We start from the raw sequence: 21,328 nt of genomic DNA on the forward strand, positions 1-21,328 counted from the left end.
ATAAAAATAACTATCGAGATAATTTACATACCATAAAATTCACTTGTTGTATTGTGTATATTATTTAATTTAAAAAGAAATGCTGGTCATGACTGACTGACTTGCAGAAGCATGACAGCCAGCAAGAAGAGCAGAGCCTCGGCATGGCTGGTGCAGAGACTCCCTTGTCCACCTGAGCGGTGAACAGAAAGAGGTGGCCAGAACCCTAACCTTGAACCACAGTGCTCACTGTAGTCATTGGACTTTGTTTCATTAAATACCCTTGAACTTGACCAAACTGGCAGGTTCACCCCTTGGGGTGGAATGAAGACTGAAGGTTGGGAGCTCATGGCAGACAAACGGAGGGCTGTAGTGAACTTCTAATTTTTATTTTTTAAATACGTTTTAAACTTCTGTTGATTTTAGAGAGAGAGGAAGAAGGGGGGAGAGAGGGAGAAACATTGATCGATTCTGTCCTATAGGCACCCTGACTGGGAATGGAACCGGCAACCTTTGGGGCGTGGGACAGTGCTCAGCCCACTGAGCCACACTGGCCAGAGCTGCAGTGAGCTTTTTAAGCCCACAAGTAAAACTGCTCTGGTAGCAACCAAAGGGCTTGCCTTCCAGGAAGGTGAACTGGGCATCTTCATTCCATGATTTGTGGTGCCAACATCCTCTCTCTTTTGAAACAAGAAAGAGAATAAAAGGGTAGGGTGGAGAGAGGGAAGAATGATTTCTTTTTTTTTTTTTTTCATGTGCTTCAAATAATTCTTTTATAATTGAGATTTTATTGTTTGTTTTGAGGATAAGTACACAGACATTTCAATTTGTACACAATTCTTAACATACATACCAAAAATGTAAAGTCATATAGTTGTGATTCTTTTCTAAACTGTTATTCCAGTGACTTCCAGCTTAAAATTTGGAGGCTAATTTTCCTCAATAGAGTATCAGTTACCAATATCTTCAAATGTTGATACGCTGTTACATCAAAGTCCCACTAATTCACAATTTAATATCATATATACTGCATAATCAAATTTTCAATCTTTCACAGCACATTAACAAAGTTACTAGGAAAACTGGACTACCACGCCAGAGGTGTTCCAGAGTGCACGGACTTCTGACAGGGAGAGCCAAGATCATGAAATCAAGAAGTGGTTTCTTTAGGAAACAGTTATACCAAAAACATGGGAATAGAAGTAATTAAAAATGTTCCAGACATATTAAATGCACAACTGACTCTAACCTGCCATTCAGTATGCTTTGTATTACAGGATATAAAAACCTCCCCCATCTATGGAATGTGAAGCTGACACCCAAGACAATCAAAGCTTCCCATATTCGATATCCCACTATTTTCTAGTTGTACCAAAAAATAAACAACCAGCAAATGATTTCACCTCTTTAGAGAAAGCATTTACATTTTTAAAAATGGGATGAGGTGGAATTCCCTCCTCTTCTTTTTTTTTTTTCCTTATCCTCACTCGAGGACATTTTTCCATTTTTTGTTCAGATAGAGCGGGAGGGAGAGAGGAAGAGAGAGAGAGAGAAACATCGATGTGAAGGGACACATCGAGTGGCTGCCACCCGCACGACCAACCAGGGCCGGGGACAAACTGCAACCGAGGTACATGCCCTTAGCGGGAACCGAACCCGGGTCTCTCTGTACCGCAGGCCGTCGCTCCAACCGCTGAGCCAAACCGGCCAGGGCGCCTCCTTCTTAACAATGTTTCTAGAGCTACTAAAAAACTTGCATTTACAAAATAGTTGATAAAAAGATTCCTCTGGATTGTACAAGAAGGGAGACGGAGACCACTGATCAGACAGGGTACATGATATTAATCAGACTTGGCTTCTTTCTCTCCTGCTTCATCTGAGGCTGGACTCTCCTCGTTTTCAGTTTCTCCATTTTCCGCGGGTAGATCTTGAGGTTCTGGGTCAGCCACTTCGGCCTGCTTTCCCTTTGCTCCCCTTTTCCCTTTCGTTTGCACTTTTTTGTCTGCAGATTTATCCTTTCCCAACGCCTTTTTTGGCTTCGTTTCCACTTTTGCAGGAACAGGTTTGGCTGACAATCTCGCCGACGACCTCCTCTTGGGCTCCTCCTTCGCCACCCCCTCGGTGGAGCTAACCTTCCTCTTGGGCATCATGGCTGGCAGCTGGCAGCGGGGCGGCGCGTGCTGAGTGCCTGAGGGCCACAGGGCACCTTGTGGCCTCGCGAACCCGGGCTGCCTGGCTGCTGCCACGTCTCCCGCCGCCCACACTGCTCCGACCTGCTATGGGGGCAGTGGGCGGAAGATTGATTTAATGCAGCTGTTCTCAGCCTGTGGAGCACGACCCCTTTGGGGGTTGAACGACCCTTTCACAGGGGTCGCCTAAGACCATCGGAAAACACATATTTCCAAAGGCGATTCATAACAGTGGCAAAATTACAGTTATGAAGTAGCAACGAAAATAATTGTATGGTTGGGGGTCACCACAACATGAGGAACTGTATGAAAGGGTCGCAGTGTTAGGAAGGTTGAGAACCACTGATAATGTTAGAAAGTAGAGCCTGAGCCCTGGCCGGTTTGGCTCAGCAGTTAGAGCCCTCCGCGCGGACCAGAGAGACCCGGGTTTGGTTCCCGCCCCCGTTTTACTGGTGAGGAAACTGAAACTGAGACACAGGGAGGTAAAGAGACACAGTTACTTGTTCTTACATGTAATATAAATGCAGGCCCTTGGAGACCCTTCCTTGAAGTGAATGAACCCACTGCTTCTGCACCATGCCTCTCTTCGGGAGCATAGCCTCTGGGAGATCCCACGGTCTTCATTTAAGTCATTTAGTCTCTAGGTTGCCTCCCTGAAGTTCACTCTTAGAGGCTGGTGACTACAATACTAAAAATAACATTGTCCTAGAGAATATTTATAGTTTTTTTTCACTCTCTCTTCTTGAGTACAGACTGTGCCTTATCTGGGAAATACCACTTATTTTAGGACTCTGTAGTTGGACATTTAAATGGTAGGGCTTGTTCAGTGGTAGTCATAGTTCAAGTCAGTTCAACAGATCCATGCATGCCTCTACGGTACCCTGCCATGCACTTGGTGCTGGAGTGAGAGATGTGATCACAACCTCGAAGTGTAAGAAAGCCAAAATAGACATGACCAATATTTAAATTGCAGTGAAACAAAGTAAGTAGAACAGTAAAAGGAACATAGAGGAGAGTGGGAGGTTAAGAACTTCCCGGAAGAGTTAACATCTGGATTTGGTTTTGAAGGATGAACAGGCATTTGCCAAGTAGATAGACAGTTGCAGAATAATTAAATTAAGTGATAATTGCTAGAGAAATGGACACAAGCTTTCTTCTGATATTGTTGCCAATGTGTCTAGATTCTTAACGTAATGGTAAGGGCTTCCAGTTGTAAAATTTCTTTTTTTCCCCTAGTGTCTTAAAATGCCATTGGTATTTTGTGCCTCAACAGTAGGACTGGTCACCTAGGGATTTTGTTTTGGGCCAGTTTTAAGAGGGAAAAATTGCTATCCACTTAGCACCTGCAGGTGCACTGCAACTTTGGGGCAGAAGTGTTTTCTGCTTATATAAGGGGATGATGGTGTTCTTTAGCCTAACTCCAGCTGAAGACTTTGATTGCGATTGCTTGCTGAGACTTTTCTTGTCTTATATGAACATAGTAGATTGATTATTATTGTTCAAAAGATATTTAGGCATGCAGCCATAAACATGAATTGAGCACTGACTTTTTTGGATGGAAAGTAGATTAGGACCGTAATATACAAAGTGGGTTTCTTAAGTATAACATGTATTCAGTAAAGTGTACAAGTCTCAAGTATACTGCTCGATGGATTTTTTTATAGGTGTACATACCTGTGTATACACCACCTTTAGATTAAGGTAGAGAACATTTCCAGTATCCCAGAAGATCCTCTTGTGCCCTTCTCTGAAAATACCCATACTCCATTCCCTCCACCCCACTCCCACACTATTCTGAATTCTTTCACCAAAAATTAGTTTTGCCTGTTCTTGAACTTTATTTAAATGGAATTATACAGTATATATGTTTTGTTTTGTTTTTTATCCTTACCCGAGGACATTTTTCCATTTTTTGTTCAGATAGAGTGGGAGGGGGAGAGAGAAACATCGACGTGAAAGGGACACATTGAGTGGTTGCCACCCACATGATCCAACCAGGGCCAGGGACAAACTGCAACCGAGGTACATGCCCTTAGCGGGAACTGAACCCCGGTCTCTCTGGACCGCAGGCCAACATTCTAACTGCTGAGCCAAACCAGCCAGGGCTTAAATATGTTTTTATAGCCCGCCTGGTGTGGCGCAGTGGTTGAGCGTCAACCCATGCACCAAGAGGTTGCCGGTTCGATTCCCAGTCAGGGCACATACCCAGGTTGTGGGTCAAATCCCCAGTGGGGGCATGCAGGAGGTGGCCGGTCAATGTTCTCATCGATGTTTCTATGTCTCTCTCCCTCTCTGTTCCTCTCTCTCTCTAAAATCAATAATGAAAAAAAATTTAAAAACAATTAAATACGTTTTTATTGACTTTTTAGAGAGAGAGGAAGGGAGAGAGAGATAGAAACACTGATGTGAGAGAGAAACCTTGACTGGTCACCTCCTCCCACTGGGGATCTAACCTGCAACCCTGGCATGTCCCCTGACCGGGAATTGAACCAGAACCTCTCAGTCCATGGGGCAATGCTCAGTCCACTGAGCCACACCGGCCGGGCCAGAATGTATATTTTGTATCTGGCTTCTTTTGCTCACCCCCCCCCCTTTTTTTAAACATGCTTTTATTGATTTGAAAGAGAAACATTGATGTGAGAGAGACACGTTGATTGGCTGACTCCCACTTGTGCCCCAGTCGGGGCCAGAGATTGACCTGCGACCCAGGTACGTGCCCTTGACAGGTAATCGAACCTGTGACCCTTCAGTGTGTGGGCTGACACTCTAACCACTGAGGCACACTGGCCAGGGCATCTCTTCTTAAAAGGATACCAGCCATACTGGATTAAGGCCCATCTCCAGTGACCCCATTTTAACTTGGTCATTCGTTTAAAGGTCCTCTCTCCAAACACACTCACATTCTGAGTTACTGGGAATTGGAGCTTTTCTTCAGCATAGGAATTTAGGGAGGGGACACAAAACCTGCCGTAACATTGTTAGACTGTCCGAGGGTTGTTACTGGAGAAAAGCAGGGGTCAGAAGAGGGTCAAGACAAGCAGGTAGCAATGTTGTAGACCAGAGTCTGGTGTGGCCCCAGTAGGGGCCGGGCTTGCTCTTAAAGTGCCATTTCTGAGTTCATAGTGTCTCGGCTGTGCACACAAAACCCCGTAATGTGAGCCTTTGGTAGTATGTGTAATACTGTTGAGACTGGTGGTTTATCTATTAATAAAGGTTGAAAATAGGGACTAAGAAGGAAAGAATAAATCATCAAGGCCAGGTAGACATCATAGGAAGAGAATTTCATTACTCTTAATAACCTGTTCCAGTGCTGAACCAACCTTACCCATCTCGCTTGCCATTTAACCCTTTTCTTTGATTGAGGCAGAGTTAAACAGCCTTGGCGTTCTCAAAACATTTTAATACCAAAGAGTTGTCTCTAAATCAGATCACATCAACCTTCTTCCTCCTTAGGGGCAGGAAACTGTTTTCTCTATAAGGATTTTATTTGTAATTTTCTGTTGTGATGGCCACCGAGAAGGTTAGAAGGTGGGAATTTTTCTTTCTTTTAAGGAAATGATTTTAGATAGTCTCATCTTAAACTTTTTTCTTTGGAGACAGAAATCTTGTTAGGGTGAATTTTGGAGGGATTGCTTTTGTTTAATCTGCACTGGAATTCTATGGTAGCAATGAGGCTTGTTAATAGGTACCTGGGAACTGGAAATCTCTGGTTTTCAGTGTGATGGTGTTTGTTTATAATGTGTGTGTCCTAGAGTCACTGTAAGACCCTTTTCCAGAATTAGGACTTTAAAGCTTCTAAACCAGTGATTCTCAACCTTCCTAATGCCGCGACCCTTTAATACAGTTCTTCATGTTGTGGTGACCCCCAACCATAAAATCATTTTTGTTGCTACTTCATGACTGTAATTTTGCTACTGTTATGTCTTAGGCGACCCCTGTGAAAGGGGTCATTTGACCCCCAAAGGGGTTGCTTCCCATAGGTTGAAGACCACTGTTCTAGGCTATTAAGAGAACACATGTGGAGTTGAATAAATGCTTTAGCTCACCCCCAGTCATATCAGACCTAGCCTAATGTGAACGGGATCTTGGGAAGTTACAGCATACCCACGTGTTTTCACGTTGCATCTATATTGTTGCCAGTGCAGTTCCATAGCCTTTTTGTTTATCTCTTAATTGTGGGCTGGTTGACCATGAATTGATTTTTGCCAGGATGGTCTGGGTCAGAAGTAAGCATTTTAAAATCTTTGAACAACAGTCAAAGGTAGTGTGTGTTGTGGCTCTGATTTCTGTTAATATAATACTTGTGTTATCTTTGACTTGCTTGGCTGTTTACTGAGGAATGAGGTTCTTTTAACAGATATTATTGAGTCATTGTTAATTCTTTTAACAAGAAATAAGTTCATTGTTTGAAATGGATCACAGTTCAAAAGTATACCCAAGCCCTGGCCAGTGTGGCTCAGTTGGTTGAGCGCTGTCCCAGGCACTGATAGGTCGCTAGGTCCATTTTTGGTCAGGTCACAATCCCCAGTGGGGGGTGGGGTGCTGGAGGCAGCCAGTTGATGTTTCTCTCTCATCAGTGTTTCTCTCTCTCCCTCTCCCTTCTTCTCTCCATAAATGTTACTTAATTTTTGAAGAAACCAAACTGTCATTTAAAAAATTCTCTGTTTAGAACAGTAAACATTATTTCTTATGCCTCCAGCAAGTTAAATGTTTTAACTTTCCAAATTTTTCTTTTTTTTTTTTCATTCTGTTTTCTACCATTTTGTTCTCTACTTTTATTTTTTTATTACTCACCCAAGGATATTTTTCTATTTATCATTTGATAGAGTGGGAGGGAGGAGAGAGAAAGTCAGAGAGAAACATTGATGTGATAGAGACACATCGAGTGGTTGCCTCCTGCATGACCCGACCAGGGCCGAGGACGAACCGCAGCCCAGGTACGAACCCTTGACCGGAATCAAACCCAAGACTCATTGGTCCGCAGGCCAATGCTCTAACCACTGAGCAAAACTGGTCAGGGCTGTTCTACTCTACTTTTAGATTTGACTATTCGCTTTTTTGGGCAATTCATTACTTTTTTCTTTTTTTGTAAACTAGGTATTTAATGCTGTTCTAGAAAAGTGTTTTTTAAGCATAAATATGCTGTCAGAGCTTAAAAGCTTTGGATATGGGAACCTGTGACCTTTGGGCCTACAGCAGACTAATTTAAAATTCTGTGTACCTTGGTAGAGTAGTCTGATGTTTTATTGGCACCGTTCATCTATGGAAATCCTTGAGCAGATGCTGCCATATTTTTAAGACATGTGTCTTGACTTTTTTTTTTTATCCTCACCTGAGGATATTTTTCATCTTCAGATAGAGTGGGAGAGAGGGTGGGAGGGAGAGAGAGAGAGACAGACAGACAGACAGACAGACAGACATCAGTGTGAGAGATACACATCAACTGGCTTCCTCCCACAGGACCCCGACCAGGGCCAGGTTGAATGGCAACTGAGGTACGTACCCTTAGCTGGAATTGGACCTGTGACTCTTTGGTCCACAGGCTGATGCTCCAACCGCTGAACCAAACCAGCCAGGGCTCTCCTGGCTTTCTTAATCCCCGCCCCTTTTTAATTAAGAAATATTTCAACAAAATGATTCAGATGGTATCCTACCTCTTAGGGGGAGAAGGGAGAGATGGGAGTCATCGGTAGCATTGCACTGGGGAGTGGAAGCTCCCACTGTAGTGTGCCTTTGCTCCTAGAGAATTTTCTTATCCCTTTGTTTTAGTTAGAGACTCTGAGTTGCAAGGAAAAGAAATTTAAGCCAAGTTGGTTTAGAAAAGTGGTGTAGTACATTGAGTTATTGGCCCCAATTCTTGACTCTCCTGGTAAGTATTTCACATTTATACCCTTGCCATAACCTCATGGTAGATGGAATTATGTCCCTACCCCTTGATTTTGGGCTTGGACATATGAGTTGCTTTGGCCCAGTGGGATGTTAGTGGACATGATGAAAGCAGAGATTTGCAGCACGCTTATGATGATGGGCTTGTTTTCCTGTGCCTTGGCCATCCCCATGAGAAGAACCCTGAGTAGCTGCAGCCTTTTCAGGATGGGCCTCACAGTGAGGCCACAGAGCAGAACCACCACAGCAGACATGCAGCTTCAAGCAGAGCCAGTTCAACCCAGATGCCTAAGGGAAAATTAAATGCTTATTGTTGAATGCAGCTGAGATTTTGTAGTCTGTTGTGTAGTATTGTGGCAATAGATGACTAATAGAGTCATCCTGCTGGATCCAGGGCAGCTCCAGGCTTTTAGTAAGTAGCAGGCTTTCTTGGATGGTTTTTCCTAGTACTTTGCCATTTACATGATGCCTGGTGGGTCTGCCCCACCCTTCTCTTTTTACACACTAACTGTCTCATCCTAAGTCTTGCTCTCTTCTACTTTATAGCTTCTGCCTACTTATTATGTATTATTTTCTCTCTTAACTTTTCCATGTCCAAGGCCTCTTTATAGCTCCTCCAGGCTCTCTCAACTTCATGACTTCTCAGTTTCTGCTCCTGTTGCTTAATGCCTTATTCTTTCAGTACTTTTCATTTTAGATTTTTGAGAAAATTGATTTTGCTCAGCAGGTTTTTTCCCCCCCATCCCAGAAATGTCATGTCCTCAGTTGTTGGCCTGTTTTTAGGAATTGGCTGCCCTTGGGTTAGGGGCCTACCCCTGGTCCAATGTGATGTTTCTGGGAGGGGAGGGTGTTGTGAGGAGGGACATGTCTTGAAATACATGGGTGCAGTAACCTTATTATTAGAGGTTGTGAATGTGTGGAAGGCTTAGTGATATGACAGGTCTTTTACACAGTGTTGTCTTTCATCTAGGGATTTTAGTATTAAAGCTTGTCAGTTGCTGGGTTCATCAGTTCACCAGAAGGGAAGCTTTTAACATGACTTTTGCAAGCTTTTAATTTTCTGGGGCTGCATTCCATTTTTTCTGTCTCTTAGTTCCAAGATACCAACCTTATAGCATGAATTATCAGGATGAATCTCTTCTAAGGGAAAATGTGGGAGAAGGGACCATCTACTGGAAGGAAAGCCTACTATGTAAAACCTTTCAATGAGTCGAAAAGAAAATAAGTCAGTTTACTCTGAAGTTTTAGGCTATGTAGATATTTCCATAGCTTGTCTGTATAGAGCAGTGGTTTTCAACCTTCCTTATGCTGCGACCCTTTAATGTAGTTCCTCATGTCATATGTGGGCATATCTGTATGTGGGCGGACCACCCTGAAGACAGATAGAGGAGCAATGTCTCAGTTCCTAAGACCATCGGAAATATGTGTTTTTCTGATGGTCTTAGGCGATCCCTGTGAAAGGGTCGTTCGACCTCCAAAGGGGTTGTGACCCACAGGTTGAGAACTGTTGGTATAAAGGAAGGGATTGGTTAAGTTAAAGGTGGTTTATAATGATTATAAGTTTGTGCTTAATTTCTGTTTATCTTTTAAGTATTTCATGTTTTGGGGTATTGTTGTAAATAGTACTTTTAAAAACTATTAATTTATAGTTGTTCCTTGCTAGTATGTAAAACTATAATTGACTTGTATATGGATTTTATATCCTGTGACCTTATTTAAGTAATTTACTGGTTCTAGAAGCTTTTTTTTGTAGATTCTTTGAGATTTTCTACATTGATAGTTATGTCAAATAAACACAGTTTTATTTCTTCCTATTTAACCTGTATGCCTTCTATTTCTTTTTCATGTCTTATTGCATTGGTCAGGAACCCAGTATAGATGTGATGATATTAGACATGCTTACCTTGTCTTTGAGTTTAGGGAGAAGTAATACAGTCCTATATATATATATATTTTTTTTTTTGTCAATGCCTTATATCAGGTGAGGTAGTTCTTTTTTATTAATAGTTTGTTGAGAGTTTTTTGTTTTATCATAAATGGACCTTGGACTTCGTAAGATACTTTTTTTGTATATTTTGAGATGATCATGTGGGGTTTTTCCCGTAGCTTGTTGAATTACATTAACTGATTTTTTTTTCTTTTTTATCCTCACCTGAGGACATTTTTCGATATTTTGTTTAGATAGAGTGGGAGAGAGCGCGCAACATCGACGTGAAAGGGACACATCGAGTGGTTGCCACCCACACGACCCAACCAGGGCCGGGGACAAACTGCAACTGAGGTACGTGCCCTTAGCGGGAACCGAACCTGGGTCTCTCTGGACCGCAGACCGATGCTCTAACCGCTGTGCCAAACCAGCCAGGGCACATTAACTGATTTTTTAATGTCAACTCCCTCTTGCATACCCAGGATAAATCCCACTTGCTCTTGATATTTTATCCTTTTTATATATTGCTGGATTCAATGTGATAGTACAGCTGACCCTTGAACAACACAGGTTTGAACTGCCAATGTCCACTTATACACAGATTTTTTTCAATAAATACAGTTGGCCCTTTGTATCTATGGGTTTTACATCCACAGATTCAGCCAACACAGATCAAAAACAGTATTTTTAGTTTGCAGCTGGGAACCTGTGGATATGGAGGGCTTACTGTATTCATTGTTCTCTGCCATTTTATAGAAAAGACTTGAGCCCTGGCCAGTTTGGTTCAGCTGTAGAACGTCGGCCTGCAGACCAATGAGTCTCGGGTTCGATTCCGGCCAAGGGCATGTACAGTCGTCCCTCGCCACTTCGTGCTTTGACTTTCGCTGCTCACTCTATCGCGGTTTTTTCAAATATATTCATTAAAAAGTTGATTGAGACAGTGAAAATGATACAGCGTGCACTCGGTTGTCTGAGTCAATTTTACACCCCTGTATTACAATTAAAATTAAAATTACTGTTCGTATGGACTATAGGCCTGTGTATTTGAGCACCCCAGGAATCCTTCAATGCCAGGTGCAACCGCTAAAGTCTGGAACGGACTAACCACGATAAAAGAGGGACAACTGTACCTCGGTGGCGATTCGTCCCCAGCCCTGGTTGGGGTCATGCGAGAGGCAGTCACATCGATGTTTCTCTCTCTCTCCCATATCCTCTCTCTCCCTCCCACTCTATCTGAACAAAAATAGAAAAAAAGTCCTCCAGTGAGGATAAAAAAAGGAGAGAGAGAGACCTCAGTATCCACAGATTTTGGTATTCCTAGAACCCCCCCATCCCTGCCAGTACTGAGGTCCACTGTAGTTAGGTTTGGGGGGAGTCAGAAGTTATATGCATATTTTTTTACTGCATGTGGTTGGCACTAGCATTGTTCAAGGGTCAAATGTATTTTGTTAAGGATTTTAGCATCTGTGTTTTGATCTTTGTCTTTAAACTATGGTTTCTTATATTGCCATTGCTGGATTTGGTGTTGGAGTAATGCTGACCTCAAAAAATGAGATGGAAAGTGTTCCCTTCTTTTCTATTTTCTGAAAGGGTATATGTAAAATTGGTATCATGTTTTCCATAAATATTTGATAAATTTGCCATTGAAACTTTGTCTGGACCTGGAGTTTCCTTTGTTGGAGGATTTTCAACTATAACTTCACTGTCTTTAATAAATGAAGGGCTGTTCAGGTTCTCTTCTTAAGTGACTTTGTGTCTTGAGGAATTTACTCAATTCATCTAAGTTGTCCAAAATTACAGGCATAAAGTTAATGTGTGTAGGATCCCTAGAGATACCTTCTTTTTGAATCCTGATATTGGTAATTTGTAACCTTTATTTTTTTTTCTTGATAATTCTGGCTAGGGTTTTATTAGTTTTATTGATCTTGTCAAAGATCTGGCTTTTAGTTTCATTAATTTTTGGCTTATTTTTTTCTCAGTTTCATTGATTTTTGTTCTTTATATTTTTCCTTCTACTTGCTTTGGGTTTAATTTGTTCTCCTGTTTTTAGTGTCTTAAAGTGGAAGCTTAAATGATAAGAAGGACTTTTTCTTATTTTATTATAATAATCTTTTAATGCTACAAACATTCCCCTAACCAGTGCTTAAGCTGCCTTCCATAAATTTTCATATGTTGTGACTTGATGTCCATTCAATTCAACATATTTTCTAATTTTTCGTGTTACTACCTTTTTGACCCAAGGTTGCTTGTGTGTTTTATTTCCAAATATTGTGGATTTTCTACATATCTTATTAATGATTTCAAATTTAATTACTTTATGGTCAGAATATACTTTGGTGTAATTTCATTTTTTTTAAGTTTACTGAGATTTGTTTTATGGCTAAGGATATAAACTATATTGGTAAATGTCCCATGTGCACTTGAAAAGAATGTGTATTCTGCTTTTGTAGGGTGGAGTGTTATATAAATGTTAATTGTATCAAGTTGGTTGATAGTGTTGTTTATATCTTCTATATCCTTACAGGCTTTTTATTTTATTATTTTTTTTGTCTATTTGTTTTACGGATTACTGAAAGAGGAGTATTGAGTCTTCAACTGTTTTATTTATATATATAGTTATATAGTTATATACTATATATTATACTAATTATATTTAAATATATATTTTTTTCTTTTACTTCTATTCATTTTTCATTCATTTTCCTTGAGGCTTTGTGTCTGGTGTAATATATCTTCTTGGTGGATTAACCTCTTTATCATGGGAATGGCTTTCTTTATCTCTTTTAATACTTCTACTGATGTTTACTTTGTCTGATACTAATGTAGCTTCTCTGCCTTTCTTTTGATTAATATTTGTATGATATATTTTTCCATAATTTTCCTTTTAATCTATGTCTTTAAAGTAGATTTCGTTCTTTTTAAATTTTTAAAATTTATTTTATTTTATTATTATTATTTTTTAATCCTCACCCGAGGACATTTTTCCATTTTTTGTTTAGATAGAGTGGGAGGGAGAGAGAGAGAGAGAAACATCGACGTGAAAGGGACACATCGAGTGGTTGCCACCCGCATGACCCCAACCAGGGCCGGGGACAAACTGCAACCGAGGTACATGCCCTTAGCGGAAACCGAACCTGGTCTCTCCGGACCGCAGGCCGATGCTCTAACCGCTGAGCCAAAACGGCCAGGGCAAAGTAGATTTCTTATAGAAAACATATAACTGGGTCTGTGATAAAATCTACCTTTTAATTGGGATGTTTAGACCATTTTCATTAAATATAGTTACTGATGTGGTTGGATTTTACTCTGTCATCTTGCTAGTTCATTGCTATTTGTACATTTAGTCTGCTTTCCCTTTCTTTTTATTCCTCCTTTCAGATTGAGGGTTTTAAAATTTTTATAGATAAAATTATTTTTATCTATGTTATTGGTGTATTGTACCTCTTTAAAAAAATTTAGTGGTAGCCTTACAATTACATCAGTCAGCCTTCAGGTAATAGTATACAGTACTTCACATTTCACATACAATGTAAGCTTCTAACAAGACAGTATACTTTTAATTTTTCCCTTCCATCTTGTGATACTGTTGTAATCTTTTACTTTTATATATTTTATAAGCTGAACAATACACTGTTACTATTTTTGCTTTTGACAGTTATCTTTTTAGAATGATTAAAAATACAGAAGAAAGGTCTTTTTTTTTTCTTAAGAAACTGTTTATTTTCTGTCAACCTTATTTTCATTCTGTTACGAGATTGTGGAAGAGCAGCTGAGACCACCCAGTGTTATCTGCCGGTTCAATGGTCCGGGCAGTGGGGGCTGCAGACTGTCTAAGTGGCAGGCTGAGCCCCCAGTCTTCAGTAGGAAACTGCTGAATAGGCACAGGGGGCCCCTGGCCTTGAGCCCAGTCTGCACCTCAGGCTGAGCAGCAGTGAATTCGGGAGCCGGAGCAGTCCATTCACCGAAAGGTCTTTTATATTTACTTCCCTTATTATCATTTCAGGAGCTATTAACTTCTTTGTGTGGATCCTCATTTTCGCTTGGTATCATATGCATTCTACTTTAAGAACTTCCTTTACCATTTCTTGTAGGACAGGTGTGCTGACATTGAATTTGCCTCAGGTTTTGTTTGTCTGAAAAGCCATTATTTTGCCTTCATTTTTGAAAGGTATTTTTGCTGACTATAGAATTCTGGGCCGTGAAGTCTCTTTCCTCCCCCTTTCAGTACTTAGAAAATGTCACTCCATTATCTTTTGGATTGAATAAATTCTGCTGAAATTCTTTTTTTTCCTCAGAAGGTAATGTCTTTATTTCTTGTTGTAAAGATTCTTTCTTTAAGTTTTAGCAGTTTAACCATTATCTAGGTATATGTTCTTTTTAATTTATTGTTTCCATATTTGTTTCTATTCTGTAGCATTCTCTGAGCTTCTTAGATCTGTGGTTTGAAGATTTTAGTTTTATAAAGTTCTTAGCCATTTTTTCTTTTTCATTAAAAATAATTTTTATTGCTTTTTCAGAGATAGAGGAAGGGAGAGAGAGAGAGAGAGAAACATGGACGTGAGAGTGAAACATTTGACCGGCTGCCTTCTGCATGCCCCTTACACTGGGGATTGAGTCCTTAACCCAGACATTTCCCTGACTGGAATCAAACTGGCAACCCCTCTGTGCACAGGACAATGCCCAGCCAACTGAGCCACCCCCACCAGGGCTTGGCCAGTTTTTTTCCAAAAATTTTTTCTGCCTTGTTCCCCTTCTCCCCTTTCTGTGACTCCAGTTACATGTATATGACATAATTTGATCAAATCCCATAGATCTTCAATGTTCTTTCTTTGTCCCCCCATCTCTTTTTGCCCTCTGTTTATGTTTCATTTAGGTAATTTCTGGTGACTATCTTCCAGTTCATTGATTCTCTCCTTGATTATGTTAAGTGTTCTGGTGAGCCCATCAAAGGAATTTTTAAAAAAATCTCTGATACTTTAGAAAAAAAGATAGCATTTCTGTATGACTCTTTATTACATATTCCATTTTTCTGTTGAAATTTACCACCTGTTCATACATATTGTTTACTAAATTCTTTAACATGTTAATCATTATTTAAAATTCCCTAATAGTTACAGCCTCTGGGTCATCTCTCAGTCAGATTCTCTTGATTGCTTTGTCACCCCCACCCCTACCTCCACCCACAACTTTGCTTTTTTTAATGTTTTTTATTACTATTTTATCCTTATCCGAGGACATTTTTGCATTTGTCTTCAGATGGAGCAGGAGGGAGAGATGAGGAAGAGAGAGAGAGAAACATTGATGTGAGAGAGACACTTCGAGTAGCTGCCACCCACACGACCCCAACTGGGGCCGGGGACAAATCGCAACTAAGGTATGTGCCCTTAGTGGGAACCAAACCCAGGCCTCTCTGGTCCGCAGGCCGACACTCTAAGTGCTGAGCCAAACCAGCCAGGGCGCTTATTTATTTATTTATTTTTTTAAATAATTTTTGGTCAGCTGCTGGACATTATTGTAGAACGATACAGACTGAGGTAGGCATTAAATATTGATGTTGACTATTATGTTAGGGGTAGGTTTTTTGGGCGAGGGAAGTCATCACATTTGTGCATGTAGAATATAGGGCTGGGAGTATAATTTCACTGTTCATTTATAAAACTTCACATTTCTGTATCTTGTCTTTTTATAGCATCCCTAGAAGTCACCTTATCAGGACTTCCCCTTGTGGTTGCTTTCTTCTTTATTTTTGTTCCTGCTGTATCTGAAATTCTTCATTAGTTCTGTTGTCTTTTACACTAAGTGACATTTGTTAGCAGGTGTGTCTTTTTTTGACTAGACGTGATTTTTTTAAAGTAGGTAGTGTCTTACTCATATTTAGATCTCTGTGGTCTTTTAAGTACATTTTAGATATATGTCTTTTTGTGGTTTTAATTGAATTGAGAAAATTGAATGATTTTTATTCCTTAGCCAGAAATCCACACTCCCACCCCACTAGTTAGTGGGAAGATTGTCTGTATTTTTCCACAGTCATGGATGAATTTATGAAGAAGTAGCTTTCATACATGGAATACAAACATTTTCTCTACTAGTTTTATATGTACATTTTGTCTCCCTGCCTTAACAGTAAGATTTTGAGAGGGAAGAGCTGTTTTCTGCTTTTCTAGTTTCCACTAGTAATTATTAGTATAATGTTGATCACACAGTAGATGCCCAGCAAATATTTCTTCATGAGAGTTAATGATGCTTAATGGATTTTGGAATAAGTTACTAATAGCTTTACTTTTTCTGTTTATCGCTAAAAAAACTTTGAGTAGTGACGATGGTAATATTATTCCATTACTTACTAGCTCCGTTTTCTTTGGCAAATTACTTAACATCCCCCTGCTTTGGTTGCTTCATCTATACAGTGGGAATAATAATAGTACATGTCACATGAGATTATTATGATTAAGAAAAATAGTGCAATAAATGTTAGTTGTTGCATTCCGGTTTATTATTAACAGTGCATGTTAGAAAGGCAAATACAACGATAAGTTTTCAGAAGTTAAGTTCTTTTAGTAAGAAAATTTGTAGTATTCCAAAACCATGTATCTCAGTGTGGATAAATATAACTACTTCTGTATTAATTAAGGAAGTAAACCCATGCAGAAAGGGAGCAGAGCTAATTAATTTTTACCCTTGCTAGAAATAATGTAATGTTATACCTTGTCTTACCCTAGGAAAAGTGTGCCCTATTCTCAGGGGACTAAGAGCAATACAGAAGTAGATTTCCCATATCAGATTACCCCAGGACCAAAGCTACTTAATCTTATAGTGTTTTTTTATTTTTTTCAATTATATGTTAAAACTATGTTCATCCTTACCTTTAGGCATTATTTGTAATTGTTTGGTTTTATAGGGTCTCTTCCTTTTTTATCACCACATTGACCAAATCATGTTCAATGATCTATGAAGCCCAGAGGGAATCATGGAAAGGTGACGATAGTCTGGTAAGAATTATTCAAAATACTTGGCAGATAGCGTTTTGGAAAATGTTCAGACTTCTCTAAGGTGCAGTATTCTGGATTCACTGTTCTTCTTACCTAACCTGAAGAGGTACACGACACAGTGTCAGATCAAAGAGAATTATTCCTTGCATAGCTGTGGGGGTCTTTATTACTGAACCCCCCCTTTGTTAGATTGGTGGTTATGACATTGAGCAGTAGTCTCTTCTAGAAATGTAGTACACTGCTGTTATATATGGGACAAGGATAATTATTCATGTGTTTTTTTAAGTTTCAGAAAGAAGCAGGTGATATATTTGATCTGTAAATCTGTGGTATAATCAGTTAATGTGTTAAGAACTCTGATACCGCCCAGCCGGTGTGGCTCAGTGGTTGAGCGATGACCCATGCACCAAGAGACCGCTGGTTCGATTCCTGGTCAGGGTACATGCCAGGTTGTGGGCCTAATCCCTAGTGGGCAGGCATGCAGGAGGCGGCCAGTCGATGTTCTCTCTAGTCGATGTTTCTATCTTTCTCTCTCCCTCTCTCTCTAAAATCAATAAAGAAAAAAAAAAAAGAACTCTAATACCAAGTGTAATACCGTAACATGAATTATGTTAGGAGCCATGGGAATGGAGAAGGATTAGAAGAAGGGAAGTTTAAATAAACATTAAAAATTATTTTTATTTTTTAATTTTTAAAATTTTTTTATTTTTTATTTTTATTTATGCCCCTAGTGGGAACCGAACCCGGGACTCTCTGGTCCGCAGGCCAGTGCTCCAACCGCTGAGCCAAACCGGCCAGGGCTATTTTTTAATTTTTAAAGGAAGAGATCAGAGTACCTATATTTTTAATAATTTTTTGACACAATAAAAGAATTTTACATTAGGATCCAAGGGTGGTGGGGTGAGGTGGAGGGACAACAGAACAATCCAACAAACAAAAAGGGAAACTGAGAAACCCAAGGTGGAGGGGATCTGGAGGGTGGGTAGGGGCAAATAAACTTTTATTAAAACCACTTTTTTTAAAAAACCACATTTTTTGTTGTGCTAAAGATTATTTCTTGAACTTGTACAAAAATATTTATTTATATGAATGTTGGGGAAATGGAAAAGTGTAGAGACAAATTGTTGAAGACTTAGAAATATATATACCCTCGCCCTGGCCAGTTTGGCTCAGCGGTTAGAGCGTCGGCCTGCGGTCTGGAGAGACCCAGGTTCGGTTCCCGCTAAGGGCACGTACTTTGGTTGCAGTTTGTCCCCGGCCCTGGTTGGTCGTGCGGGTGGCAGCCACTCGATGTGTCCCTTCACGTCGATGTTTCTCTCTCTCTCTCCCTTCCTCTCTCTCCCTCCCACTCTATCTGTACAAAAAGTGGAAAAATATCCTCGGGTGAGGATAACAAAAAAAAAAAGAAATATATATACCCTGTTAAAAAGTATGCTTTTTTAACATTGGTAGTCAGTTTCCTTCAATAACATCTCTCAGGGTATAGAGGCTTAGAAGACTTTAGATTAGTATCAAGCCCTCTGGTTTACGCCTTGGTAACAGAACGTGGTCTAGTGGAAAGCACACCCCCACAGGAATGTTGTAGGGAGAATTTCTGCTGACGAGAGAGAAAACAGCCCGCAGTATCTCACCTACAGTCTCAAAGGCCACTGTTGTCAGCTTTTTGTGTGTTTTTACATGCAGGTTTCTGCAGTTTTTCATGCTTCGTGGATGGTGGCCATGAATTCCTGTCTGTTCTTTCCCTTAACTTTAAAACATTTTTTCACTAAGGAAAATTTCAAACATACACAAAAATAGTGAGAATAATAACGAATCCTCATGCCATTCTTGTTTTGTGTATCCTCTCTCACTTTCTTTTTGATCTAGAGTATTTTAAAGAAAATTCCAGACAACCTGTCATTTCACCTATAGGTATTTTAGTGTGCATATCTGTCAGATATAGGCTTTATAGGAGAGCATATTATCATTCCCAATAAATTCCTTATAACTTCATTTCTTGATATTATCTAATACTGAATCTCTTTCCTTGATTTTCTTTAAAAAAAAAAAAAAGAGAGGCTTTTCACAGTTAACTTTTTGAATCAGGTCTACCTAATATTAGCATTTGATTGATTCATCTCTTTTTTTTTTAATCCTCACCTGAGGACATTTTTTCTGTTTATCTTCAGATAGAGCAGGAGGGGGAGGGGGAGAGGGAGGAAGAGAGAGAGAGAGAGAGAGCGACACACACATCAAGTGGCTGCCACCCACAGGACCCCAACCTGGGCTGGGGACAAACTATAACTGAGGTACGTGCCCTTAGCAGGAACCGAACCTAGGACACACTGGTCCGCAGACCAGCACCCCAACTGCTGAGTCAAACCAGCCAGGGCTGATTCATCTCTTTTAATCTATAATAATTCACTCTTTTTTGGTTATGCCATCTATTTGTTGAAGAAACTGGGTCAGCCCTATTCCCCACATAGATTTCGCTGGTTGTATTCTTAGGTAGGTTGTATAACATGTTAGTTACTCTTTTTCTGTATTACTTGTAAACAGATAGAGGTTTAACTATTTTTGTAATCATTCATATACATATTTTTTTTTGTTAATCCTCACCTGAGGATATTTTTCCATTAACTTTTAGATAGAGTGGCGGGGGCAGGGGAGAGAAAAAGAAACTTTGATGTGAGTGAGATACATTGATTGATTACCTCCCACATGACCCCGACTCAGGCCAGGTATCAAACCTGCAACCAGGTGGGTGCCCTTGACCAGGAATTGAACCCATGACCCTTTGGTCTGTGGGCCAAGGCTCTAACCATTGAGCCAAACTGGCCAGGGCGATTCATATTTTTAATTACTCATTGGTGGTGTATTGTACTTCCTGTTCACATTAGAAGACTATAACGTTTGATTATCCCACTTTATATACTAAGAATGATTGGTGGGTTCATTTTAACATAGCCCTTTGTTGTCAAGTTGTATTTCCCCTGTTTGACCAACAAAATCCATGGGGCGACATCCTGACAACCTGTGAATTTCCAGGTCTGTCCACCTTTCATCTGATAGTCTTAATTTAACATTCACTTATGAGCCCTGGCTGGTTTGGCTCAGCAGTTAGTGTTGGTCCTTCAATTCCTGCATTCCTGGGTTGCAGGTTCGATCTCTAGCCCCAGTCAGGGTGGTGCAGGAGGCAACCAATCTTTGTGTCTGTCTTATATCCATGACTCTCTCTCTCTCTCTCTCCCTCCCTCCCTCCCTTCCACTGTAAAAAAAATAATAATAATGCAATGTCCTCAGTGAGGAGTAACAACAACAACAAAAAAAGCCCAAAAGTTGCTGGAATCATTTACTTTTTTTTGATTCACTTTAAGAAGACTGTTTCTCACACCAGTCATAAAGGCTATTACAAAAAAGTCAACAAATAACAAGTGTTGGCAAGGTTATCTAGAAAAGGAGACCCTGGTGCACTGTTGATGGTACTGCAAATTCGTGCAGCCACTGTGGAAAACAGTATGCAGATTCCTCAAAAAAAGAAAACAAAAAAAAGATTTACCATATGAACCTGCAATCCCACTTCTGAGTATTTATCTGAAGAAAACAAGAACACCAATTCTAATAGATATATGGACCCCATGTTTAATGCAGCCTTGGTTTTAAAGTCTGTTTTGTCTGATATAAATATTGCTACTCCAGCTTTTTTAAATGTCCATTTGCATAAAATATTCCCTTTTTTAATAATAAAAAAAAGAAGACTTTCATTTTAAGAAGACTGTAGAAAATGAAAATTTTTGATTAAGAACTTTAAAAAAAATTGCATGTAGACTCTGAGGTGTCTAGGAAATTGATGTATGCAAAGTATTTTTTCTTTGATTATGTCTAGTAAAAGAAGTGTCATGTAGAAAAGTATTTGTTTCTGAATGAGTTTTCTTTAAAGGGTTTTATGGGAACAGATTTGGTATTATCACCTATTTGTGAAATATTTTGATCTACATTGGGGCTTGCTTTAAAGTTAAAGTTCTAAGGTTACTTTGGTTGGGGATTATGGATCATGAGTTTAGTTAGGTCACTTGAATCCAGATAGGTCATTTATTCTCACTGCTGTGATCACGTATTTTTTCTGTAATCCTACCTAGGTGGCTGCTGTATAAATGTCAGTAGTAATATTTCACCTTCTATAGTACTGCTATATGCCAGACACTGTACTTTGTAATTTGCATGTACTAATTTATTTAATCCTCACATGATTATCATTCCTGTTTTACATACAAGGAAACCAAGATAGAGAGATTAAGTGATTTGCCCGATCACACAGCTAATAAATGGTGAGTGCCAGGATTTGGACCCAAGTTGGTTGCAGAATTTATGCCTTTAGC

The 21,328-nt window shown here is 39.8% G+C and overlaps 1 protein-coding gene across 1 annotated transcript; it reads right to left on the reverse strand.

Moving 5' to 3' along the window:
• Positions 1-1,820: 1,820 nt before the first annotated feature.
• On the reverse strand, positions 1,821-2,126 carry LOC118619336 (non-histone chromosomal protein HMG-14-like). Its single transcript, XM_036246020.1, has one exon. The coding sequence runs from the start codon at positions 2,124-2,126 to the stop codon at positions 1,821-1,823; it is 306 nt and encodes a 101-aa protein (XP_036101913.1).
• Positions 2,127-21,328: the final 19,202 nt, after the last annotated feature.

Source organism: Molossus molossus, unplaced genomic scaffold (assembly GCF_014108415.1).
Source record: "Molossus molossus isolate mMolMol1 unplaced genomic scaffold, mMolMol1.p scaffold_m16_p_6, whole genome shotgun sequence".
NCBI classification, from domain to species: Eukaryota; Metazoa; Chordata; class Mammalia; order Chiroptera; family Molossidae; genus Molossus; species Molossus molossus.

Excerpts from the sequence above, each read along its gene's own strand:
- LOC118619336 (XM_036246020.1), bottom strand. The coding sequence starts at position 2,126 with ATGCCCAAGAGGAAGGTTAGCTCCACCGAGGGGGTGGCGAAGGAGGAG.